This window comes from Pyrus communis, chromosome 2, assembly GCF_041283825.1.
Source record: "Pyrus communis isolate YQ-2024b chromosome 2, ASM4128382v1, whole genome shotgun sequence".
Taxonomy (NCBI): Eukaryota; Viridiplantae; Streptophyta; class Magnoliopsida; order Rosales; family Rosaceae; genus Pyrus; species Pyrus communis.
Genome location: NC_142566.1, coordinates 3,913,739 through 3,941,464, shown reverse-complemented (window position 1 = coordinate 3,941,464; position 27,726 = coordinate 3,913,739). Strand labels below are relative to the sequence as shown.

Sequence of the window (27,726 nt, the reverse complement as noted above, 5' to 3'; positions counted from 1 at the left end):
TCATTTGATACCTAAGATATTCCGTTGTACATACATAGCACAATGCTATTGAGGTTGTACATTATTATTAATCAAAAGCTTAGACTCATCCCATTATAACAATTGCCTAAGCCCTCGTCGTATATATGTTCGTGTCATACCATGCACGATTTGTATAGTTTGTACACATGTAAGAATATAGATAAGGTCAGTCAAATTATTGACGAACGTGCCTCCCTTCGTTGATACTTACTGTGGAATTGCGTATTACATGATTATGTAAATTTGGCATAGTTGTGATTCCCTATTTAAGTTCTATTCATATTTACTGTTGGATTGCATTTGGACAAAATATGGTTTCGATGATACTGTTTCTTGCCTTCTTCTGCATGCAAAGTTTGAAATTTGAGATTCATATGGTAAGAATGTCCTACTACCAGTCTTGTTCTCTTAGATTTCATGGTCTAAAGAAATTGTGGTCACTCACTGTTCGATCTTAATGCAACGACAAATGATTATCTAACTTTGTTACTGTACTTTTTTCTTCACCGTTAAATTAAGATCGAACGACGAATAAGGATTGACTTGATGGTGAGCTAATCATCTTATTAGATTAATGTATGGATTCACCAGCTAGTTAAAAAGCTTCTCCTTTCTGGTAAGAGGGAACAGGAATTATGCGAGCAATCATAATGGATATATTCAAGGAAATGCCACTCAACAACAATTATTTTTCAGAAGAACCCACGATACTATAGCCCAAATACTGGCTTAAGCATTTGGGCTTAATAAACATTACAAACCAGACAAAAGAACCCATTCTATGTAACTTTTGTCTTTGTATAATTATTATTACTACTTCGTGTATTTATAAAATGATTTTGAGTTATAGAGAGTTTAATTACTGTGGCAATGGGAGTGCGAGCGAGTTTGAATAGGTCTTGTTTATGAAGCGGCAATGGGATAAGAACAATGGAAATCCAATTCAGATAAAGCACACTTTGAATGAATTGCAGAACAGTGATTTATAGTTTTTGTTTTCTAAATGGGTTTAAAGATAAATTTTCATATTAAATTGGGTTTATGAAGGTAGTTTAAGTATTAAATTTGAGTTTAAAAATATATTGATAATTTAATTAACAATTTATAAACTCAATTGGGCAAGATGTAATTGGAAAAGGATGCGAAACTAAACCCGATCATTTATTGAGTTTGGTTTGGATGGCCACACCTCTAACCAAACCCAATATGAGTTTTAATCTCAAATACCAAACTGACACATCTCGACTTAAAATGTCCACCTAAACATCCGAATTGAGGATATTTTTGTTATTTTAACCTTATTTAACAGAGATTTTTTGTGAAATGATCAACATGATTAATGATGGACAAAATCAATGATTACTTCTATTAATTTTAAATCTTAAAAATTAAAATGAGGAATTATGTGAATAATGGCCAAAAAGACTTTCCTTTATGAGCCGCTCAAACATTATGTCATGGGTCATGGGTCACGTGTCATTGTTCTTTTTTGTTCCTGGTCTCACTATTTGCGTTGTAACAATAGAAGTGGAATCAAATCCTGTCCCCACTAAGCCATGTGTCATTGTTCTAAAGAGACTACACGCAGATCTCGAAAGCCACAGTTGCCTGTCGTCGGGCAGACCCACAATGTTTTAAATATTACACGTCTCAGTTTTTTATCCCATCAACGCCCAACATGTTGATGGAGAAAGATACGTGATTCAGTGGTAAATGACGGATTATAAATTTTTTTTAAAATTAAAAATTGGAGATCTTGGTTAGAAACTCTCTAAGAGCAACTCCAGCGTTGGAGCCCTCCCCCCTGGCAATACACTATTCAATTCACCTAATGAACAGTAACTGCCCTTAATGAACAGTAAGTAGCCCTGGCAATAGAATTTGCATCTCCACCGTTACACTTCAATAGCCCTGGCAATAGGCAATAAAATATTATTATTTTTTTTATTATAAAATAATACAAAATAATTTTAATTGTAATATCGGATAAGATTTTTAATCGTTCTCGTTGCGCCACGTGTCATTATCCGAAGTATTATTAAATAATACAAAATAATACAAAATAATACAATTATTGGTGATGGATTTCTGATAAGATTATTAACCAATCACGTCGCGCCACGTGTCATAATCGGTTCACAATCTGTAAAGATAGATTTCTATCAGATTTTTAACGAATGACGGCATGCCACGTGTCATAATCTGTTTACAATCTTTGAGGATAGATTTCCATCAGATTTGTAACGAATGACGGCATGCCACGTGGCATTATGCAGAACCTAATCCTTTCTGAATCCTCTATATAATCCACCATCCATCCTCACAAATCTCACACCAAAATTCTCAAGATCTCTATCATTATTCATAGTTTCTGCTTCCTTATTCACAAAAATTTGTATCATTATTCATAGTTTCTGTTTCTTTTTTTCAATGTCGTCTTCTTCTTCCTCAAGGATGATGTGGGAATACAATCAGGAAGAGGAAGAATTGTTTAACGAATCTGAAGCAATCTTCAATCACCAGAGGGTAAGAAATGAGAGGGAAGAGGATGAGGAGCGTCAAATGAGAAATGACGAAGTAAGAAGGGGCAGAGCCTCACATTCCCGTCGAGTCATCCAAGCTGCGGCTCAGATCTGCAGGCCCAGCCGTTCCGGAAACCTTGATAGAAGCAGGCAACGACGAGGTATGGAACTCTTGGATGATTATTTTGTTCCTAATAGTGCATTCCCTGATACGTACTTTAGACGTCGTTTTAGAATGGAACGACATTTGTTCAACAAAATCATGAATGCTGTTTGCAACCATGATTCTTATTTTGTGCAAAAAAAAGATGCTTTTGGTGCTATGGGTCTACTGCCTGAGCAAAAAATTACTGCTGCCTTGCGGATGCTTGCATATGGAGCATCTGCAGACCAAGTGGATGAGATAACGAGGATGGGGCAATCAACCATTCTTGAGTCCCTGATGAGGTTTTGCGGAGCAATCGAATCTATCTACACCGCTGAGTACCTCCGCAAACCTACACGCATGGACTTGGAGCGGCTGTTGAAGAAGGCGGAGATGCGTGGCTTTCCTGGGATGATTGGAAGCATTGATTGTATGCACTGGACGTGGAAAAACTGTCCAAGTGCATGGCAAGGCGCTTACGGGGACAGAAAATGAGCAAAAAGTATCATTCTGGAGGCGGTGGCATCTTTTGATACATGGATTTGGCACGCCTTTTTCGGGGTCCCGGGAGCTCAAAATGACATCAACGTCCTTGCCCAATCCCCAGTGTTCAACGATGTCCTGCAAGGAAAGGCACCAAAAGTTACGTATGAGGTCAACGGACGTATGTACGACGGGCCATATTACCTAGCTGACGGCATCTACCCGCGCTGGTCAACCTTTGTCAAAACAGTGCCACGTCCGCGGAGTGCAAAGGAAAAACACTTTGCAAGCTGTCAAGAGGGGTGCAGGAAGGATGTGGAGCGTTGTTTCGGTATCCTCCAAGCTCGCTGGGCGATCGTAAGGGGTGCTGCCAGATTGTTTGATGTAGAGTCGCTTCGATCCATCATGATGACGTGCATTATTCTTCACAACATGATTGTGGAAGATGAGTAATGAAAATAAGTAACTAGCAAATATATACATATATATATAAGTAACAAATATAATGAAAATACGTAAGAAGGCTTCAAGTTTAGTAAATAATGAAAATAAGTAACAAATAAATAATTTGAATGAAAATAAGTAACTAGCAAATATATACATATATATATATATATATATAAGTAACAAATATATATATATATATATAAGTAACAAATAATTATAATGTAAATTTGGGTATCAAATAAATAATATATTGTTACCTGATCCGAGTAATTTTCCCCACTTCGAATATTACTACTAGCTTGTGCCAAAGCGTCTCTCCACGTACTAAACGATTGGCTAAGTAATTTCCAACGACTGGACATCGATTCTTTGGTTCTTTTCCCACCAATTTTCTCAAGAAAATTGGTATGAATAAGACTCCACATTTCTCGCAACTGCATCTCATTACCCGTAAGCGAACTATGAGTAATTTCAACCCAGCTAGTACACAACGCAACATCTTCAATAAGCGACCAATTCGTACCTGCACCAGTGGTCATTTTGTTGAAAAAAAATGGATTCAAACTTTGAGACAAAGAAATGAATGTGATTGAAAGTAGTTGAGAAAATATGAAATTGTTGTGTAAGGTAGATGATAATGAGAAGGTATTTATAGAAAAGTAAAAACAATTTTTTTTACAATTTTTTTCAGATTTTTCAGATATTTTTTTGAATTTTTTTGAATTTTTTACAATTTTTTTTAAATTTTTATTCAATTAATTAATCTCTGCCGTTAGATATAAAAAAATTTGAATTCCAACGCTCCAGATTGTGCCACGTGTCACAACGGTAACTTTTCAAAATTTTAAAACTATTTTTTCATTTATTTTTTAATTTATAAAGCATTTTAATATCCACCGTTGATCTCAGATCGAACGGTGGATATTAAATCTGACTTTTTTTTTTTTTTTTACCGTTGAGATCTAACGGTCCACATTAAATGACCGTTAGGATCTAACGGTCCACATTAAGTTCCCAACGGTAACTGACAATTTATTTTTTAAATTTTTTTTGTGTCGGCGACGCGCCCCCACGCGCGGGTGGGGTGCACGCGCCTGACACAAAAAAAATAAAATAATGCGCTGACGCCACCCTGGCGTCAGCATTGCGTCAGACCCACCTCGGGCTCAAGGCCTGGCAATCCCTCACGGGCCTGGCCCTCGGGCCTCCCCCTGCCTTCGGCCTCCTCCACGCTGGAGCATCACCACCGGCCCTCGGGCCATGCTTTTGGAGCCTGTCCCCCGAGCAAAACCCCACGCTGGGGATGCTCTAATGATGTAGAAGCTAAACTTATAATCAGAAAAAGCTGAAATATTTCTATGAACTTGCCATCAATTATCTTTTCTACAAAAAAAAAAAAAAAAAAAAAAAAAAAGACACGAGAGAACACACCACGATGCGAACAAAAATTAGCAAAAGTCGTCCGCTTTATTTCCAACACGTCTCTGCCTCCCAATATGAGAACTGTTGTTTTGGCGCGATCTACCACCACCACCACAACTCAGACAGTCCTCTGTAGCCATCGGTGTGAACTTCTCTCTCTCTCTCTCTCTCTCTCTCTTACTTTATATGTTGATTTTACTGATTCCAGTTCATTGGTTAATTGGTAGGCTTTCACTCCATTGTGCCTGAATCATGTAATTTATATCTTTTAATATTCATTTCAAATCATCTTAATTTTCATATTTTGCTCACTTCTTCTCTCCCTCTCAGAAAAACCCCGCAACCGCTGTATTGTTTTTTAGTTTGCAAATATTAATTTTTAGGGTTCCAGAAATTCGAAAAAATTGGTGTTGGTTTATTCTATAGCTAACGATATGCAAACTTCGGTTTTTGTGCGAACTTCGGTGTTCTGCACGACACTAGTGTAAGAGTTCAAAACTTATTTTAGATGTGAACATTACAACATGGCATACCGCGCAGTCTTTTCGAGTTCAGTTGAGGCATTTCATTGAACATTTGGTGGGCCTGTCGACATTTTGTTGGTACCTCCAGGTCTTTTTTTTTTTTTATATTTTTTTTTTAAAAGACACCAGCTATCATCTGTACATAGCTCCGTTGAGTCTCGGTATGCCATGTTGGATCTCATAGGATTCTTGTAGGACCATACGAACCATTTTTTCCAGCTTCCGTAGGGATCCCGGACCCAATATGTGCATTAATGGATCCTCCGTTACATATATAGATGATTTTTTTGTATGCAATGATGAACCTTGAATGAGGAACTAAGCGTAGACGGTTTTAATTGTTGAAATTCGTTATTCAGATGGTCTTAGAATTAAGGGCATCCTTAAAGTAGCAAGACCATATATATATGCATAGATGAATCTTTTGCAAAAAGATCAACTTTTTTAACTTTAGAGCGTCTAATTTTCATATTCAAAACGTCTCTAATTAGAAAAATGAGGGACAAGCTAAAGAGGGATGTGTGAGAGGTTAAAATTGGTGTGTGAAAATCAACTCTTTCTTCTAATACACAAAATGCTTATGGTCATTGAATTGTCCAAAAGTAGTAAATCAGGGATGACACAATTCGCATCAAGTGTGGCAGTGTGCTTGTATCTTGTTCTTATAAGGAGAAGTTTCGGTTCCTTCATCTCTTGTTCTCTGGTTATACAGTTTGATATGTTGCATTTACATGCATCCTATGGTTAGTCTATTGGGAGCATTTAGAGGAAATGTTGAATATTCGATATGAAAATTCTATCGAGACATAAAATCGATGCAAAGGAGTTACATGGTAACCTTTCATTTCGGAGGATAGGTTTTGGCTATTGAAATGATGCAGAATAATATTTAGGATATTATTTATGCTCTTATTTATTATGGAATTAAGATTATCTACTGGTGTTGATATTTCCTTACAGCCTATATATCTGTGGTTATTGCAGAAATCTGAGGCATAGAGGGAAATAAAGGGAGAAACGAAAGACTAATCAGGTGGCCACTATGTCAACGACATACATTTTCCCACAACTTTCTTCTCTTTTCGTCACATCAATGTCAGTGATTAGCTTCACAATATTAAGCGTGTATGGGTTCTTGGAGCTAAGAGAAAAGCACTTACACTATTCCAAGTTCTGGAATTCCGGTTCTAAAACCTTCGCTGTAAAGGAAATCAAACTATCTAGTAGAACAGGCATGCTGATAGCTTATACTCCGGCATTTCTTGCAGCTGTAGCATCCTTTGTGATTTATCCTCAAGAGGATATCAGAATGCTGTTGCTGTCTTCGGCTCTGACAATTCACTTTTTGAAAAGGATTTTAGAGGTACTAGTACTACTTCCCCCACTTCCCCTTTATTCTTCTCTTTCCAGATATGGCCAAGAAATGCACAAGCTCATTTGATGATTTTTTGAGTATATAGTCTCCTCTAGCTATATTAGTAAATAAAAAAAAAAAACCCCGAGAACTAGAAGGTTCGTAGAAAAACACTTCAACAGCTCAATTGGAGAAACGAAAACCTTCATAAAAAATCACTTTGTCATGCTCTAATTGATTCTTGGTTATGAAATTCCTTTTGTGTTCCAATGTAAGCTGGATGTAAGTTGGGGTTTGCTCAAAAGTATTGCGTTTGAAGTGTTTTTTTCTTTCTAAAGTGTGATGTTATAAAGGGCTTATGCATGAAAATCCTTACCTAAAACGAGTCTGATATTTTATTGTTGCATGTAAACTAGTAAAACCTGGTGGCTAGGACTATTCAGCTCTATCCTCCAGGGAAGAAGTTTTAGCTTTTAATTATGGTTGGTATCATTAACAATAATTTCAACTATTATTCAAGTCACGGAAAATATGACCTTTCGTGTTTTCTAGGTTCTTTTTATTCACAAGTACAGCGGAGGAATGATCCTTGATAGCGCGGTTATCATCTCTCTTAGTTATGGTGTGTGTACTGCTAGCGTGACTTATGCTCAATCCTTAACGAAAGGGCTTCCAGAGCCATCAATCGATTTGAAGTACCTTGGCTGTCTGCTGTTTATACTGGGGATTTCTGGCAATTTCTACCATCATTGCCTTCTTTCGAGAATGAGGAGGTTAAAGGGTGACAAGGAATATAAGATTCCCAAGGGTGGTTTGTTTGGAATCATTATATGCCCTCACTATCTCTTTGAAATCATAGGATTTGTAGGGGTTGCTCTTATTTCTCAAACTCTGTATGGATTCTCCTTCACCATAGGTTCAGCGTTATACTTGATCGCCAGAAGCTACATGACGAGAAGATGGTATTTGTCCAAGTTTGAAGATTTTCCCAAAAATGTTAAGGCTCTCATTCCTTATGTTCTATAGATCAAATGTTTTGAATTTGATTGTAATCGTTTATGTATAAATGATCTGTTTGGCTACTTAGGCCTCGTTCGGTATTGCTGTGTTTTTAGAAGAACTACTTATGTTTTGTTGTGAGAATAAACAATTGTAAAATGAAGCAATAAGGTGCTTGGTAAACTCTAGTTGTAAACCAATGTGTTAAGTATTTGGTAGATTTTTATATAAAACAGTTGTGAATGTATAAAATGACCAAAATGAGTATGGTGGTGGATGTGATCTTATCATGTTCATCTTTAGTTCTTTTTCTTAATCTTTTTCTTCGTTGCCTCATTTTCTTCTTTCTTCATTGCCTCCACCTTGCTTCTCTCCCATTTTTCTTCGTTGCTTCCCTCCATCCAATCCATGGCTTCGCCCTCACTCAATGTAACACTATCGTTAATAGGCAAATCCAGTATCTGTTTTATGTTAGCAAAGTGAAGTAACTACCAATATAGCAGTAAAAGTAAGACGTAAGGCGGATAGGCGAGTGAAGCGTAAGAACCTGCCCTTGGGTGGAGAGCAACGGCTGCAAATACCTCTTGAGGCTGAGGAGCAAACGGAGGAATCCGCCCGCGGATGCTCTCCCATCCCTCTCCACCAACCCCACCACCACAAATTCCCTTTTTCCAGATCAAACCAATAACACTTGGCTTTGAGAAAGTCAATTGAAGGCACCAAAACACAAGAATTCAATCTGTTGTCATGTCCGCAAAAGTTCAAGACGTTCTGCTTGAGGGATTTTTCCATTACAACAGCAGAATTCATTACCAAATTAGTAATTTAATCAAAAAGCATGGTAACTATTTTATAGTATGAGATGACATATTGTGCTTGAAACTACACTCTGCATCGTCTTCGTCGACCGTAAGTGCGTAGCTGCACGTCACCCTTGGACTCCTTACGATCACGGCAGAGTGGGCTCCCACAGAGACATCGAAACGCATTCATGGGATGATCAAACTCACAAAAGTCAATGCCATAGTCCTGCAGCAACAGAGACATATGAAAGCTGGACCTTGATACCAAACAAACACTAATAACATGTATTGGTGAACCCCTCTTACCCAAGTGAGCTCCTCCATAGCAGCAATGTTTCTTGTTGTGAAAAGGGCAAGCTGCAAGAAGGAAAAACATCAAGTAAGCTTGTGTTTACTGTATCCGTATGCAGAAATGCATTGACAAGTTCTAGTCGTAAAAACAAGATTGAAAGGACGAGGTCATTAATTTTTTAGAAATCATACATGATAATAGTGACGATCCGGGGTCTCCACTTCAACAGGAATCTCAACCAAGGTAGCATCAGAACACCTGAACAATAAATGTACTATTACTATACAATCAAGATACTGAAGAATAAAAACCGTTCAGGTATATATATACTCGACTGACGCTGAGACAGCTTGAATGAGAAACATGGTGTTTCAATAAAGAAATTATAATACATTCTGAGATGAATGATTCTTGTCCATGATCGTATTAATTACCATTCATTTAGTTTATTGAATGCCACACATTCGTCCAATATTTCAGATATTTATATTGCAGGATAAAGTTTGAATTTTTTTTCGTTTGTACAACAGATTAGTGACTGGACGATTAAGTTTGCATGCAATCTACGACAGAAAAAAGAAACTGGGCAGTCCACAGAAAAGATTTCATGTTCATGCCCAAGATATTTGTAGGGGAGTCCTGTTATGTAACCGGTTAACTTTGGCAGAAAAGGGTAACCTGAACTGAGTTGAGGATAAAGAAACTGAAAACCACGTAAAGGAAGAGCAGAGGATAAAGAAACTGGAAACAACGTAAAGGAACAGCAACTGTTATCATCGTTGTTGATCAAGTGCATCAGATTTCTTCCTATAAATGTACATAAATGTGTCTATATTAAGCCAAAATTACTTCGCCCGTAATAGTGCAAGTAGATATATCCAGTAAGAGGCAGAAATATTTTTAACATCAGCAGAAATAGAATATTGTTTCATCCCCTGCGGCGAAAAGCAAACTTGAAAAGCAAGAAAAGAAACACCAAACAATAATTATTATAACAAAAAAGTTCAATGTTGGCGGAAGGGGGAGGAGGAAGTGTCCTGTGTATATAGAGTATGAATGTTCACCTGTGATTGATAAATCTTGCAACATTTCCATAAACAGTAGCGTCCAAGCAAAGTGCCTCTTCATCTTTCAAGACACCCTTCATACCCCAGCCCGCATCTAGTGGCACTGCGTAATATGCATGCTTCTTACCAGTACTTGGCACATTTCGCTCATGTAGTTCTGTGTTGGTTAATATCTCTCCAACATACTCACAAACAAAAGCTCCTCTTGGCAAGTCCTCCAGTGTTCGAAGACCCCATCCTTTCCCTTCGGGTGTCAAAAATACCTGGAACATATAAACAACCACTCAAATGACTCTAGCATTTAAAACTGATTTAGCTCTAGCTATGTTATTAACTAGGGTTACAACTTATAACTGAAACTTACAGAGAATAACCTAACCTGCAACTTCCCCCTGATGCCTTGCTGAACAATACGGTTTCCACAGTTCTTATTGCATCCACATGTATGCCAGCACTCCTTAATAAATTTATGTAACAAATGGCCTTTGCATGCCACAGAACTTTTCTCGTACTTAGACTTTTCGAGAGGGCACTCTCTACAATAGAAGCAGTGGTGTTGTATAGGTTCCCGCTTCAAGGCTATACATTTTTCCAGAAACTTCTCTTTGACCAATCCTCCTGGTGTGTAAGCAAACTGACCCCCAGTTTCAGAAGCACAGACACAAGGCATGGGCGATGTCAGACAATCCCCATAACAACGTGAATAGCAACTGTCATGAGACATACGACCAAGTGAAAATTTCACAGAGGCATTCTTATAAACTAAACTCTGACGGATGTAAAGAAAGTTTGGCAGATCTTCAACATTTTTTCCATCCTCCAAGGAAATTTTCACTCTCTCCTCACCTCTAGTTATGTCTTCAAAATAAACACCGGATTTTATAACTCCAATGGAAGAATGGTAGTCATGAGCAACCTCCTCCAACTTGCGTAACTTTGGAGATTTATGGCCTTGGAAAATCACTAATCTCTTTGCCGATTCACCACAGATGCTCTCAATATCCGTACTTGAAAAACCAATTAAGCGGTGAAGATCATTAAAACAGCCAAAAGCTATATGCTTGGGTATATGGGGAACGACCTTGATAAGATTCTGAAATACAAATAATTCGCTCGGGGAACTTAGAGTATTGCAATCATTGGCTTGATAATGAGATTCAAGAACATCTTGTGCATCAGAATTCTTTAACTCTGCTACATCTCTGGAAATTGTACTTTCATCAAAAGTGGAATCAAATCCTGTCTCCACTAAGCATTCTCTGACCCTGTACGATTTCATGCATGTCTCTTCCAATAATTCTAGAGCTTCATCAGAATGTGGAAGATCGAAATCAGAATGTAGAGAAGGGTGACAAATCAAAGACATTTCGAGCTCTCCCTTTGGAGGAGATGATTCAACATCAAACAGCGACAAATCTAAAACAGCTCCTCTACTCTCCACAGTGGATGATTTCACTTCCAAGAACTTCAAGCCACCGTCATCAAAATCTGAAAAACTATCTTCACACATCATATTGAGACTTTCTTCCAGCTGTGTATTGCGATTACGTACAGGACTGAAGTTATTCCCACTAACCAAAACCTCTCCTTCTTGGAGTCTCCGGCAACTTCTTCTCACTAGTGGTTGAGAGTCTTCAGATTCCTCAGAATCCTCATTCTGATGTGCCATTTTTGATGGAGTTTCTACAAGGCAAGGTGTGGCGCATTTCAAAGGGGACAATGCTTGTTTTGTCTGTTGCCTTGTGCAATATCTCTTGATTGGAAGTTGAACATCTTCAGTTTTACCATGAGATGGAGCTGCTTTGTTCTTACGTTTCACAGCCTGGCACAAAATTATATGAAACACGAAAACACTAGAATATAAGCATGCAAGTGGGAAAAGAAAAAGAACTATAATGTCTATAAATGCCGTCTGCATTGTCAACGAGAGCTCCATGACATGAAACTTCACAACCACGAATCAAAAAGTACTCACCTTTGATTCACATATCGAAACTCCTTTGCCCTTTTGTTCCACTATCTAATGAATGAAGCATGAGGACCAAGCATAAGCATAACGTATACGTAGAAATGAAGCGCGAAAAAAGAAACGATTCAGTTGAAACATTTTCATAGTTCCCTCCTATGACATATATACAAGATGAGAGTAATTAAAGACAAAATCTAATAATAATAACAAGCATTCAACAAGCCAAACATCCCATGACAAAATTCGATAAGGAAAACAATACTACCTCTTCGTCTGCCTCTGCCTCTTCCTCTTCCTCTTCCTTGTTGTTGTCAGTGTCACCTTCCAATAAAAACTCAAGCAGCACTCTGTGATTGTCCTCCACAATAAGCTCCCAGTTGTTCTCATACAATTTCAGAAGTTCCATAACCCCCGCCCTCGTTCGAACTTCCGAAATGCCAAACTCCTTCATTGCACGGCAGGCATCAGCCGCCATCTTTCGATTTTTCTTCGGCATTGGCGGCATGGGTACTGAACTTCTTTAAGCTGTAACTGTCACATCCAAAAGAACCCTAATTAAAATTACTAACCCTCAATGCATTATACTGGAGTGAGTGACTGGCAAATTCAACTAAATCACCATAATTTGATCCAAAAAATGGCAAATATATTTGTGAAAAATGACCTGAATCACACTGTAACGCCAACAAATAGAGAGAAAGCAAAAAGATTCAAACTTTGAACCCCCAAAAGAGAAACAAAACGATGAAGCAGCAACTGGGAATGAAGAAAGAAGCCATTTTACAAATTAACAACCACACAAATGAATAGTACATATACATACATATATATATATATATATATAATGATGAGGGAAAGGAGAGTTTGTATGTATACCTCTGTTATATACGAAATGAAGAACTCGGTGACTCTCACTGTCAGCAGTGCTTGTAAGCTTGTCTCTCTCTCTCCTCTCTCAACTCTGTCTGAGGAAGAAGGAAGAAGTTCAAGGCTCTAGACTTAAGAGAGAAGGAGGTGGTAGATGAAAAGTGAAAATAGAAATTTTTTTGGGGAAATACTTTAACGATAAAAATGAACATGTCCGATAATGTTTCATTAAAATTTCTAATATTTAATCATACTTTGTAATATATAATTTAATGATTAATGATTAATAATTAATTATTACTTTAAACATTAATTAATGTATTTATCTTCTATTGACAAATTACTTCCGTGTTGATTAAGATATTTACAAATAGCTTAAATGTGAATTAATGGACTGATGGTTGGTGTACTTTGTCCTGCGCTGCCAGAGCCAGTTTATATTTTCTATGTGAAATTTTATCATTAAGGTGACAGTGATTTTTTTTCTATATTAACCGTTAGATGTATTTTAATCTGACGATTGAGAAAGAATTTCTGGGGATTTTAACAACAATCCCGATGGATTGTGGGTGTGGTGATTCATGCAAACAAAGAAGCATATAAATAAATTTGTATCGAACTCATTAATTGATAATATTGAAATAGTTCAATTATTTATCTGAGCATGCAAGGTTATTTTTTTCATTGACATGACATTAAGAATCTCTAAGAATATAAAAAACATATCTAATCCCCATATGGATCAGATTATGTGTCTCGTGGAGTAAATATGGTCGATTTCAACAAGGTTTGTAAACATTGCCTATCATTCTGGAGCTTAATAGGATGTGGTGACATTGTTGATCCGTTTAGACGGCTTAGTTCGATTGGAACCGTTGACTCCATAACAGGACTTCTGAAATATTTATTTATCAATCCGCCTTACTCCAACCCAATAAAATTCATCATTCACGCGCCTATTAGTTGTCAACATTTTACACAATCCTAAGACAAACCCCAAGTACACAATAGATAACAAAGAATACTCAAGCTTGAACCAAAAACAAAATATGCAAAATTGTTCTTAGTACTTTGGTTTTTCAATGAAAAAGGTGGAGATGGTATACTTTGTGGGAATCTTCATCTTCGTTTTCTTTGAGAATTCGTCCTCAATTTATAGATGTTTAAGTGTCTCACAAAAGACATGTCTAATCATTTGAATTTAATTTCAAACTCCTTAAACATTGTTCTAAAATCCATGAGTAGCGCCATTTAGGCCTCGTCTAGATGCTAGGTGGCTGGCCACCACTCCAATTAATCTTTAGGTGTCTAAAAATTAAGAATTCATGCATAGAGCTACCTACGCCCTCACTTAGGTCGTGACTCTCACTTAGGCAGAAAATAGATAATTTTCATCATGCATTTTATATTTAAAAAAAAATTGTAAGATACTTGTTGAATATTTGGATGAACAATCATTATATGTTTGTTTCCTATGTTTTCAATATGTTTTAGTACTTTGTAATTTATATATTATTCTATTTTGCAATTTATGTATCCTAATACAATTTTGTATTTTTTTAAGTCTAAATAACCTTTATTTATATGTTACAAATAAATTTAATTTTTTTTTTAACAAACGATATTATCTACATTAGGGGGAGGGGGTCACTTAGCCTCACAATATGCTAGCAATAATGTAGAATTGAACCTACAACCTCTCACTTACAAGTGAAGAAGAATATCACTAGACCATAGTACTAAATGACGTTGCTAATAAATTTAATTAAAATAAAAAAAAACCGCCTAAGCCCCCATTTAGACTTGCCTAGACGCCTAGGCGAGCCCCTGCCTAATGCTCAACTAACACTAAGCGCCTTTAGAACCTTGCTTAAACATGTATTTAAAATGATTTTAACATTACATAGAAGTATCAAAGCTTTAGCCACTTAGTACTACGGTCTGATGATATTCCTCTTCACTTGGAAATGAGAAGTCTTAGGTTCGAATCTCGTGGATGACAAATTCGATACCAAATTAGATTGCCCATTGTGTGGCTTAGCCGAAATCCTCTTCTTTCTAAGGTAAAAATATCGATGTACTAAAAAAAAATATATATATATCTCAAAGCTTTAAACCAAACAGACACGACTCATCCTCCGAAGGGATGCGATCGGTAGCCCAATTTCTCCTACCGGTAAAATCATTCTAAAAACTTTTATTTCGAAAATTTTCTAACAATTTAAGTGACTTAAATTGACGAAAAATTAAATAGAATAGCTTTGAAATTGTAGTCAATTTGGATTTCAAATGATTTTAAAAGACTTTTTTAAGTGACAGATTTCAAATGATTGTAGAAGCTTTACAACTTTGAAATGGATTTTTAAGGATTCTTATGGATTTTGATTAAAGATTTGAAAGGATTCTTACGGACTTTGATTAATGATTTGAATAGATTTTGAGAGACTCTCTTGTCATTTTAAAATTAATTTTAAATAAAAAATAAGATAAACTTTGAAAAAATAATGAAGAGTTGTGCCCAGTTCTCCCAAGTAACCCCAATCCTCCATGATCCTCCACTAGTAGGAAAGTTCAAATACAAATTAAGCTTCCCAAAGTCTACCTTCCACCATAATCATTCATGAAAGTAGGATTCAGAAGGATTCCAAGGGTAGATAAAATGGTTGGGTTGAAGGCTTCCCGTGTATATTCAAGTCAACATAATGAACTCGATATACTTGGAATTAAGACCATGATATATCATATAATAATAGTAGAAAGAAGACAAGAGGACAATTGAGTAGTTAGGAAATTGTATGATTGAATCGAATTCTATAAACCAAAATAATAATTTGATTAAAAAACAAAATAGAAAGCAAACCCAGGTGAGAGATCAGATTCAGCACCTTGTTGGGTGGGTGGCCAAGACGCCAGAAGGAAGGAAGTATGGAAGGATGGGTTTCCGAGAGAAAATGGAGTGTGCGAAAGAAAGTTCGAGTTGCAGAATGGAGAGAAAGAGAGAAAGAAAGTGAGAGGATTGAAAAGAAATCTTAGGGGTGGTGTTAGGATTTTGTTATGCTTACCATCCCTTAACAAATCATACAAAAATCTCTTATTGAATGAAATCCTTCAAAATCTATGAATGTTTGAATAACTATAGATTTGCATGGTCCCTATAAAAACTCTTTAAAATTTTAGTTTACTACACTAGGATTCTAAAGCCTTTTACAATCCCTTAATTGACTACCCATGTATTTGAAGGGACTTTTTTACAATCCTAATTTTCACTCGGGTAATAATTTAGAAACTGTATTAGCAGTTTATATTATTTTAATAAATTAAATATTTTTTTTGAGAAAAATAAATTTAATATTTTAAACAAAGGAATTATTATTAGCACTCCAAAAATTTCATTCTATATTCCAAACTTTCTGTATTAAGAAAGAAAAATATATATAGTGATGAGTGTAGAATAAAATTTTTAAAATACTAATACACTTCGCTTAAACAATACTAAATTATTATGTGTGAAAGTCTATATTTGTATTTGGTTAAACAAAAAAGTCACGTGTGAAAGGTAGCACGTGGGATGCAAAGCGAAACGGCACAACGATTGGATTGTGCCATTCTGTTGCGAATTATTGAAGCCCACACACGAATTTCCATCGTCGCAACCCGAAACACGATTGCCGTCCCGCTTTTCTTTTCGCTCCTTTCTCAACAAACCCACCCGAGTTTCAACTTCCGATCCCGAATTGTACTTTCCGAGTCCGACCCACTTCTATACGTTTAGCTCGTCTTCTTCCCTGCAATTGTCGTTTTCGGGTCTTGGATCTACTTTCTCGGAAGACCAGTCCGATATTTCGGAGTCGGAAAATCTCGGCTTGTTGGAAAGCTTCAAGTAAGTGCTTTGTGTTAATTTTCAAGTGAATATGAGATGAATTGATTCGAATGCCAATAGGGAGTTGGGAATTCTCTGAGTTATAGAAAAGTGAAAACCAAATGTTGCTGTTAATTCATATTACTTGTTTGGTTGCTGAGAAAATGTAGGAAAATTAAAGGAACTTTTTGAGTTAAACAGCGCATTACATTGTATTGTTTACTTTTGGAATCTGGAGATTAGTGTTGTCTGTCACTGAAATGACCTGAATTTTCTTGTGAAACTATTCATTTTACTACATTTTTGTTATGATTTAAAAGCAATGGAAAGGAAAAAATTATGGAATTTTGCAACTTGTATTGCCTGCAACCCTGAGAAAATGACATATGCATTTAGTTATAGTGTTATATATCGAAAACTTGAAATTTTGGATTCAGCTGTAAAAGTTGCTTGTGTAATTTGTTCTCATGGATGCCCATGATGAATTCGGGGAATTTCTTATTGCATTGCCTTCTTTTTATTTGATAATTTCTGGATGCTACCCTAACTGTGTTTTCATTTGTTATCAATTGTTCCAGTGGCTATAAACTCATGCCGTCTTCTTGCTCAAAACAGAGGTGTGCTATGCAGCGGTAAGTTCTGGGGCTTGGGGTCGTGGTGCTTGGTTTGTCTGTGTTGGAACATTTTCTTTTTCTATTTTCTCTACCTTTGCAAACAAAGAAATAATTTTACATCTACTCCCACATTACACGTAGTTGGTACGTATATTAAGTCAAGATTGCATTACCAGTATGATTTCATTTGTTGATTGGGAAGTCTATATGATTAAAAATGATATATTATTTGAAAATAGGCAATAATATAACTTTGGGGAAACTAGTGCGATGGAATAGACTTAATGTTTGTTTCCTTCCAACATGTGACCTGTTCAAATTATGTTTGTTTCCTTCCAACATGTGACCTGTTCAAATAATTTGAAGTCACATGTTGTAACTTTGGCTGGGAGATATTGATAATTTTACCAATATTATGTGAATATTGCTGATAACTTCACATTTGCAAATTGGTTTGATTTCGATAAGTGTGAAACTATTTTTCTTTATGTTCATGAAAGAGACAAAAGAGACTTGGGAGTTTAATTTTGAGGTCATATTTCGGATTAATAATGATTAATGACTAAATCTTTTTCTTGTTTATTTTGATTTGCACATCATTTATGAATGAGGCAGTTCATTAGCTTTTTGTTTTTGTAGGTAATTATATCTAAATAAGTTAATGTCTTTGAGGGTTATCACTAAATGCTAGAGTCATAAGTTAACACTGGTAGTAAAACACAACAGAGGTGAAACATCAATCTTCATCATGTAGATTGACATGAACATGGTTATGCCAAGCCATATCACTTTGGTCAAAGCATGTTTCTGAAACAGTAGTGTGGTTTCTGATAATTCTTTTTTAATTTGTCATTAATAAGTTCCATTTTTCAGAGAGAATTTTAGAGTTTATATGCTTTAATATCAGATGAAGTTTTTAAACCTAGTTTTGGTGTTATTTAATTTATTTTAATTTCTCTAATCATGGTTTTGTGTATTGCGACTTCAATTCAGCGTATTAACAGCTTATTGTGGATTATTCTCAGAAGCTTTTTGACATTTCCCAAAATATGCAGCACAAGGATAATCAAGTGAGCTTTATTTTTCATGTGTTTTTATCTTTTCTGGTTATCATATTACAATATAATATTTGAGGTTGGATAACTTGCCTTTCAACGTAATCTTTGAGCTTGGATACTGTATTAGCCGAGCTTAAATACCTTGAAGTTTAACTTATCATCTCAAACTATGGCCAAGACAACAATCTATTTTTCTTTTATCGTATACAAGTGCCTTTGTGTTCTTTCTTTTGACATTTGTCTACGATGCATTAATCATCAGGGTTCAGTTCCACCTCGTGCTTCTGATCCTGGCTGGGCCCATGGCATTATGGTGAATGGAGGTCGTCAGAAGATTAAGTGCAAATACTGCCACAAAGTAATGCTTGGGGGTGGAATTTCCAGACTAAAACAGCATCTGGCAGGGGAAAGGGGGAATGTAGCTCCATGCGAGGAAGTACCTGAAGAAGTTAAAATGCAGATTCAACACCACCTAGGTTTTAAAGTACTTGAGAAGCTTAAAAAGCAGAAAGGATTAAACACTAGCAGGGATTCTGCATCCTACCAGTATAGGGAAGAAGACAATGAAGATGGAATGAGAACTCAAAAGAAAGTTTCCACACGAGGCACGCGAAGGAGAAAAGGAAAAGAGGCTACAGAAGGAATTTCCAATAAGAAACACAAAAAGCATTCTTTTCCTGCTGCAACAGCTAATATCGCTCAGCCCTTGCATCAGAGTTTTGCTTCTCAAGATATGATAGATCAAGCTGATTTGGCTGTTGCAAGATTTATGTATGAATCTGGTATACCATTCACTGCTGCAAATTCTCATTTTTATCAACAGATGGCTGATGCCATTGCTGCTGTTGGTCCTGGCTATAAGATGCCTTCTTATAATGCTTTGAGGGGAAAATTGTTGAACCACAGTGTTCATGATGCAGAAGAATATGGAGAGGAACTGAGAAGATCTTGGGATGTGACTGGGTGTTCAGTCATGGTTGATAGGTGGGTGGATAAAGGTGGTCATACAGTTATCAACTTCTTTGTATACTGCCCCAAGGGCACTGTGTTCCTCAAATCTGCAGATGCGTCAGACATCTCAGAATGTCCAGAAGCACTTCTTAATTTATTTGACGGTGTTGTTCAAGAAGTTGGGCCTCAGAAGATTGTCAATTTTGTGACAGATGCTTCTCCCAGTTGTAAAGCTGCTAGAAACCTTTTAATGGAGAAATATAAGACCTTTTTCTGCAGTACCTGCGGAGCACATGGTGTTGACTTAATGCTTGAGGAAATTGGGAAAATGAATGAAGTTAAAGAGGTCTTGGCAAAGGCAAAAAAAGTAACTCGATTTGTATACAACAGTGCTTGGATGCTTAATCTGGTAAGGAAGAAAACAGGTGGAAGAGAGATTGTCCAGCTTGCAACCACAAGGTTTGCTTCCGTCTTCCTTACGCTGCAGAATATTGTAGCTCTGAAGCACCAGCTCCAACAAATATTTACCACTGCTGCTTGGATGCAGTCAAATTGCTCTAAGCAAAGGGCTGGACTAGAGGTAGCAGAGATTGTTGCAGACCAACTTTTCTGGTCACTGTGTGATCAAACTCTGAAGGTGACAAAGCAGCTACTCTCGGTTTTTCATCTTATGGATTGTGAGGAGAAACCATCTATTGGTTACTTATACAATGCAATTGAAAAGGCAAAGAAAAGTGTAATTGTGGCATTTGACAATAATGAACCTGATTACTTGCCATATTTGAAGGTTATTGATCACGTTTGGCAAGAGGAGCTCCATAGCCCACTTCATGCGGCTGCATGCTATCTCAACCCGTCTATATTTTATAGCCCTAGCTTTTCTACTAACAAAGTCATCCAGAAGGGATTGCTTGACTGTATTGAAACCATAGAGCCTAACTTAACAGCTCAAGTTGTGATTACAAGCAACATAAATTTCTATGAGGAAGCTGTAGGGGATTTTGGTCGACCCGTGGCTTTACGATGTCGAGAATCATTGGCCCCAGGTTGAAATAATCTTCACTTGTTCCAGATTTCTAGCTTTTTTTATGCATTGCAGTATTAAACTATGTTGTCTTGTTTTGCAGCTACTTGGTGGTCCCTGTATGGAGCTGATTACCCTGATCTCCAACGGTTAGCTGTCAGGATACTAAGTCAAACTTGCAGCATTATCCGGTCTAAGAGGAGTGGGAGCATATTTGAACGTATGTGTTCAAAGAAAGGGAACCGATTGGAGCAACAGAGGTTGAACGACCTTGTATTTGTTCATCATAACTTGCACCTTCAACATATGTAAGTTTCTCCACCCTCGGTATCTTTTCTCATAGTATATCCATAAGATTGCTCATAGCAAGGAAATAAATATAATCTGTACTACCATTTCATTTGCTTTGATTTGTCTATGTATTTTATACTCCAAGGTTGCACGAGACAGTGAGTCTTTGTGGGACTTAGGTATTTACTTTTTAATCTTGTATTTACTGATTAATTCTCCACATAAAAATGGACTCATGTCAATTTTATTTTAAAACAACCACCAGAGTTAATCTTTTTCTGTTGTCCACTTTTCTTCCCTCTCAATTAAAGGTCCTTGTGATGCCCTCAACTTTGGCAAAATTGGAGCATTGGTCCCTGAATTAAAAATTGATCCGAAGTCATCATAATGTGAAATGATGGTCCTTTTGGGTAACATGTTAGAACTTCCGTCCAATTTAAAGGGTTTTAAGGGAAAATAAGAGGTCTAACAGAGTTGCCCAAAAGTACCATTGCTCCACATGACAAGTTCATGGGCTACTACTGACGGATTTTTAGTTCGGGTACTAATGCTCCAATTGGATGAAAGTTCAGGGACCAATGCTTTAATTGGATCAAAGTTCAGGGACCAGTGCTCCTTTTCTCATAAATTAACTCAATTAGGCTGAAACACAATTCAGGAATGGGATATTTGTGAAATCTTTCTTTTAATCTAGTATCACAAATTTAAAACTACCTTGTCTCTTTGGATTATTAAGGAAGAAAATTGAATAGGGCAATGCTTGTTGGTAAAGTTTGTGAGCATTGTACAATTCCAATTCTTTCTTCAGACACAACTCATTTATCTTTTTCCTTTTTCTTCCTTATTTTGGCTTAACGGAAGCAGGTGTTCTGAAGCAAGTAAAGGCGTTTATACAAGAGGTACCCTGGATCCTATATGTTTAGAAGCTATGGATTCCAACATTGAAGATTGGGTGGAAGACCTGGGAGATACTGGCAGCGATGAGTTAAGGTGGATGGATGTAACGGTCCCTGGTGAGTGGAAAGTTATGAATCATAGAGTACAGAGTACCGACGATTGTAATGACAGTACAGATGACAGAGGTAGTGATGATGGGAGAGGTATGGACATAAATGATGATTAATTGTATAGAATATCTCGATGGTTGTAATGACAACGCGGATTAGTCTGGTAGCTGGTGGTTTTAGTTTATTTTCTTATACTCTAGTATGAATTGCTGGATATAAGCGATGTTAATATGAATTAGCTCAATCGTTGAGTTTGATTCAATCATTTGAATGATAAAGCAGTAATAGTGTGTTTTGGAATGGAGAACACTGCATTGAAAGGTGTATCCCAAACACTTAAGAACACTTAAAATTTAAAAACAGGTTTATGGGGGTCGGTTGTGAGTTGACTATCAGTATAGTCTGTTGGATTAACCATACTCAAAAAGTTCGTATAGTTTTGAGTACAGCTTAGCTAGGTCACGAGCTTGAATGAAGTTAAATCTCTTTACTGTTAATATTTTTTAACTCTTAACGCTTATATTGGAACGAAATAATTGAATATTTAGGATCACAATTAACTGCATATTGTCTTCATTACATTCTTGTATATTTAACTGCATATTTAACAGGAACTGTTAATGCTCTTTTAACTCTAAAACTTGTATCGGAATGAAATTTTTGAATATTTAGGATCCGTTTAAGGACATAATGTCTTCATTACATTCGTAAAATTACAGGATATATACTCAGTCAGAACATTAAATCTTGTGTACTCATTACGAATCTGTATTTGGTGACCTTTATCTCATGGTGACTGCAACAGAATATAATTCTGGGGTGAAAAAAGGAGGGAAAGGGGAGTTCTCACTTGGTACAAGACTTGATGGATCAACCTGGCTTACGAATGTAATGAAGGTCTCCAGCCTCTAGGCAGGAAGAGAGCAAAATCTTCATTTTAAAAAGCTTCCCTTTTCCGTCCTGCCAAACAACTCTTCGGTGGTAAGAGATTAAATTTTAAAAGGAAATTTCAATCTTCCTTGTTTGGTGTGCATATGCACTCTTTCTTCTTTGGAAGGAAAACACAGCTTAGATTTTTACAGGTTAGATTTGTTCTTCCAGTTTCACTCAATTCTGGTACATGCTTTGATAACATAAAACACCTGAATGCTAAACAAAAAGTCAGCCCTAAACAGAAAGTCTTCTGGGGCTGAAAGTTACCGTTTTTGGTTTTAAAGTAAAAAGTAACTTCTCAGGCAAAAATGTCGATTCAAAGATAAAACATTATTGCTGCTACTGAAATTTTCCGCAGTTTAGCCAGGCTAAGTAGACTACCTTGGATTTTCTATATTTTCCTTGCTCTGTGAATTAAAGCAGCGAGGCGCTCCTACTTTCCATGGCAGAAGTTAGCATACAGTTAGTTTCAATTTTCATGTTTATGGTCATTGGTCTTCCAAGGACACAGAGAAATTAACTTCCGCAGTTTACTGGAAAAATTGATGGCCATTGACTGGATAAACGGAAAACTATAATGGTCGAGGATGGGAGAGGACTACATCTTGGAGGGGCCTATCTCTCTACACATGGCAGCTTTGAACTCATCAAAGGTAACTTTTCCATCACTGTTTGCATCCATCGGATCAAATATTTCATTCAATTTACCAGGTTCGGGTGATATCAGCTGGAAGGCAGTCATCCGGCAAAAGCCTCTTCAATGTAGTTTTATTTAGTCATAATCTCATTTGAAAACAACCAAACAATTAGGATAAACCATGTGAGATTTAAGGTGATAGGGGAAGATACATTACCCTGAGCATAGATGCTAGTTCTTCTTTGCTGATGCATCCAGACCGATCCGTATCATACATATAGATGTGAAACAAAATAGTGGGACAAATAGAATAGGGATAATGACAGTGAATTAGGCAGAGCAGCAGAGAAGACATTATGGATGGTAAGAGCTATATGACGTTCAATTAGTAGTAGTTTATTTAATTTAGTGAGCAAGGTTTGATTTTCTCAGGAAACTTTATAGTCCAAATTAGTTTGGTTAGACTCTTGGAGTGAGTTTTTGTTATGTACTTGAACTAACTGAAAGTACAGGAGAGTGCACCTGGAAGCACAGGCGGAGAGCATCGTCTCCTTGTCAGTTCTTGAGACTAGAGAATCCAGACAGTATCTCTCACATGTCAATGGTGCCATCGTGATTTTTGTCGAATAGGTCAAAGATTCTGGGTGTTTTAAGGGATTAGAGACGACATTTTCATTGCTTTCAGCACCTCCTTGAATTCTGAAAAAGTAGCATTGTCACCTTTTACGCATTTGCACATTGCCAAATTGGAATTTATAAAACATTGGATTACCAGATAACTTAGCAAAGGGCTCTTGCCAGTGTAATTTTATGATTGCTTAAACAGAATAAGTTTGTCATTAAACTGAAATACGTAGCCATGTGATACATATAACTGCTATATATGCAAGTTTTTACCAGAAACTGGATGCTAAGTACTGATGATTCTCTCTGTCTGACCTACATTTTTACACCACATTCACAGATAATTAGTTGTGCAAAATGTGCTTGACTAGTCTCATTTTCTTAAAATGTAAACTCAGATTCTTGATTTCGTCTGGTTTAAGGTCATGGGATCCTAGCAATGATTTTAGCTTCTTTGTTCTTAAGAACATCGAGCTTGTCCACATGTTTTCTATTGCTGCAGCACAGAGTTTGTGCCGTGCATTAAACCTCTGCAGTCGTGATACAATCTCAGTATCCATTTGATCCTCTCTGGTTGAAGGACCGACAACCCATGGATGGTTCTAAGTTAGTTAGGCTAACAAATCTAGAGGACTGCATTTTGGTGCTACCAAGAACTACTCTATAAGAGTTCATTTAGTTACTATATAGCTCAGACTGATATCAACGTTTTGTCGATATTGTTGATGCTTGATCTCTTCTCTTGCTTACAATTACAAGCCTACCTCTTGAGCACTAGGTCTCTTGTCATGGTCGACTTTGAGGAGGTCCGAAATCAACTGCTTTGCTGACAAAGAAATGCCCTTCCAGGTCATAGAAACTGAATTCTCCCTGCAGGACAAGCATTTTCTCGTTATTTGAACAGAACCTTGGACAAAAGCGAATCATTTTAATTTCTGTGTTCTAGTAGAATGTCAATGCTAATTACTAACAGGCATAATCATCTGTTGCTTTTGCTGATTCGACTGGGAAATAAAAGGTGGGTACCTAAAAAGCAAATCATATCATTTCTGTGTTCTAATATGCTTATACACTACTAATGTTACAGTCTTCCGTTTGGTTTGCCCAGAAAATGAAGAAAAAAATATGAACACACGGAGCCCACATGTCGTTCTTAGAAGTGACCAGTCCCTGAGAAAGAGCCTCTGGTGACAGTCTATGGAACCAAACAGTCCCACAACAGGGTCAGTGAACTCATCCACAGAACTCAGTCCAAAATCCATAATCTTCAGCGGAGAATTGTTGGTGTTGTTCAAGAAGAGGCACGTTCCGGCTTCAACTCCCGGTGAACAGTATTTGAGCTGTGAAGAGCTGCCAAGCCTTGTGCAATCTGCCTCACCACAGCTGCAGCTCCAGCCTCACAATACCTTTGTTGCTTCACAATCCTATTCCTATCAAACAGTTCCTCCTGAACAGAACTCCAGCACAAAGTGGACCCCATTCTCATCCTCGGACACATCGGGCAAGTCAATCACATTCGGGTGTGGCGACACATTCTCAACAATCTTCCTCATCATCATGATTTCATTAGTGAGCAGCACATTTGACATGGACACCTGCTTCCGTGTTTGGAAAGCGGCGGCAGCAAAGCTTTTCTGGTCATTGCCCCGGGTGTGGGGCGGTAGAGAAGGAAGGTTTGTGGGTGCAAACAGCCTTTTGAGTGTTTTGGTTGCCACATTGTTCTTGTCGCTGCTACTGCCTGACTTTCTGCTGATGCCTTTCCTGACCACAGAATCCTCCTCTGCCTAAAATCTCTGATATTTTTCATGCTTATCTGCATGTCTTCTTGTTTCTTGTCCAATGATTAGGACAACGATTACGATGATGACCAAGACAAACCAACCTTTGATGAGATGGAACTGGCAAAGCAAAGACCCAACGAAGAGGGATTAATAGAATTATATGGCTGAATTACTTCTTACTATTCACAAGATTAAGAATATATATACACAATCCTTGTTCCACAAGGAAACATAAAAGGACACAAAATATATCCTTCCTATTAAAGGACTCCTAAAATATTCACATAAACTTTACATCCTTAATTAAAATTCACGTTAACACTCCCCCTCAAGTTGGTGTATAGATATCACACATGCTAACTTGATCAGTGAGTCATCAAACTTCCTACTACACACATCATGAGTAAGAACATTTGCCAATTGCTCTTCAGAATTTACAAATGGTATTGACACAATCTTCTTTTCAAGTTTCTCTTTAATAAAATGCCTATCAACCTCCACATGCTTCGTCCTATTGTGTTGCACTGGATTGTCTACTATATCCTTTGTAGACTTGTTATCACAATATAGTTTCATAGTCTCCTTCGGTTTGAACCCAAGTTCCCAAAGAAGCTTGCGTAACCACAAAATCTCACATATCCCTTGTGCCATACCTTGGTACTCAGCCTTAGCAGACGACTGCGATACCACTTTATGTTTCTTACTACGCCATGTGACTAAATTCCCTCCAACAAAAGTGAAATAGTCAGATGTAGAACGCCTGTCAGTTACATCACCTGCCCAAGCCGTAACGGTAAATCCTTCAATTCTTAGATGTCCATGTCTTTCATACAAAATCCCTTTACCAGGTGCATACTTCAAATATGCTAAAATAAGCATGACAGCCACCATGTGATCTACACTTGGTGAGTGCATATATTGACTCACAACACTTATCGCATAAGCAATATCAGGAAGATTATGAGCCAAATAAATCAGTCTCCCTACAAGTCTCTGATATCGCCCTTTATCAACCGATTTCTAATCCAAATACACGACCAAATGATGTTTTTCCACAATAGGAGTATCCACAAGCTTACACCCTAACATACATGTTTCCTTTAATTTAACAAATCCAAAACATATTTACGCTGAGACAAGAAAATACCTTTGGTTGAACGAGCAACTTCAACCCCAAGGAAATACTTCAAATCACCCAAGTTCTTCATCTCAAATTCTACCGCAAGATGCTCTTGCAAATTCACAATTTCGTCAAAATCATCTCCAGTGATAATCATGTCATCTACATAGGTAACCAGAGCAGTTACTCTATTCAGTCTCCGCTTCCCAAATAACGTGTAATCAGAATGACTTTGATGATATCCATTCTTCTTCATGACTTGAGTGAACCTATCAAATCATGCATGAGGTGACTGTTTAAGCCCATACAGCGATTTTCGTAATTTATGTACTCCTGTTTTTCCACCAACATCATACCGAGGAGGAAAATCCATGTATTCTTCCAGATTTCCATGAAGGAAAGCATTTTTCACATTGAACTGTTTTAGTGGCCAGTCCATATTTGTAGCTAAAGAAATAAGAACATGTACCGTATTCATTTTGACTACGGGAGAAAACATTTCTTGATAATCCACACCATACATCTGAGTATATCCTTTTGCCACCAATCTTGCTTTGTATCTATCAATCGCTCGGTCAGCTTTGTATTTAATTGCGAACACCCAACAACATCCAATAGTCTTCTTCCTATTGGGCAACTTCATTACTTCCCAGGTCTTATTTTTTCTATAATGCTAACATATCCTCATCCATCGCTTTCACCCACTTTGGATCTTTCAAAGCTTCCTCCACTCTGGTAGGGATTTCAATGGACTCCATATTATTCACCAAGGCTTCACGTTCAAGTGCATGATTCATGCATGATACGTAGTTAGCTATTGGGTACTTCACTTTCTCTTCCGGAGAAAACCTGTTAAGAGGCACACCTCAATTTTGTCTTGGTGGCAACTTATTTGTACTTACAATATTATTT

The 27,726-nt window shown here is 37.1% G+C and overlaps 3 protein-coding genes across 16 annotated transcripts; 2 read left to right on the top strand and 1 right to left on the bottom strand.

The window, feature by feature from the left end:
• Positions 1-5,015: 5,015 nt before the first annotated feature.
• Positions 5,016-8,228, top strand: LOC137748194 (uncharacterized). Of its 5 annotated transcripts, none has more exons than XM_068488300.2 (3): positions 5,016-5,182; positions 6,549-6,927; positions 7,471-8,228. In XM_068488300.2, exons 2-3 carry the CDS (start codon positions 6,607-6,609, stop codon positions 7,942-7,944), a joined length of 795 nt encoding a protein of 264 aa, XP_068344401.1. In that variant the 5' UTR covers positions 5,016-5,182; positions 6,549-6,606; the 3' UTR covers positions 7,945-8,228. The 5 variants fall into 5 exon arrangements, with proteins under 5 accessions (XP_068344401.1, XP_068344404.1, XP_088538042.1 ...); XM_068488303.2 differs by lacking the exon at positions 5,016-5,182 and adding an exon at positions 5,240-5,263; XM_088681916.1 differs by lacking the exon at positions 5,016-5,182 and adding an exon at positions 5,273-5,294.
• A 385-nt stretch (positions 8,229-8,613) lies between these two features.
• Positions 8,614-13,084, bottom strand: LOC137748876 (putative inactive histone-lysine N-methyltransferase SUVR2). The gene is made up of 8 exons (XM_068489065.2): positions 12,925-13,084; positions 12,314-12,579; positions 12,055-12,099; positions 10,459-11,901; positions 10,077-10,342; positions 9,204-9,270; positions 9,027-9,077; positions 8,614-8,946 (listed from the first exon to the last, which is right to left on the bottom strand). The coding sequence occupies exons 2-8, from the start codon at positions 12,551-12,553 to the stop codon at positions 8,800-8,802; spliced, it is 2,259 nt and encodes a 752-aa protein (XP_068345166.1). The 5' UTR covers positions 12,554-12,579; positions 12,925-13,084; the 3' UTR covers positions 8,614-8,799.
• A 3,376-nt stretch (positions 13,085-16,460) lies between these two features.
• Positions 16,461-25,883, top strand: LOC137748277 (uncharacterized). Of its 10 annotated transcripts, none has more exons than XM_088681869.1 (9): positions 16,461-16,795; positions 17,353-17,406; positions 18,382-18,458; positions 18,709-20,443; positions 20,525-20,729; positions 21,577-21,812; positions 22,525-23,305; positions 24,790-24,931; positions 25,022-25,883. In XM_088681869.1, exons 3-7 carry the CDS (start codon positions 18,438-18,440, stop codon positions 22,629-22,631), a joined length of 2,304 nt encoding a protein of 767 aa, XP_088537995.1. In that variant the 5' UTR covers positions 16,461-16,795; positions 17,353-17,406; positions 18,382-18,437; the 3' UTR covers positions 22,632-23,305; positions 24,790-24,931; positions 25,022-25,883. The 10 variants fall into 10 exon arrangements, with proteins under 10 accessions (XP_088537995.1, XP_088537991.1, XP_088537990.1 ...); XM_088681865.1 differs by having other exon boundaries at positions 23,802-24,931; XM_088681879.1 differs by having other exon boundaries at positions 16,475-16,795; positions 18,414-18,458.
• The last annotated feature ends 1,843 nt before the right edge of the window (positions 25,884-27,726 follow it).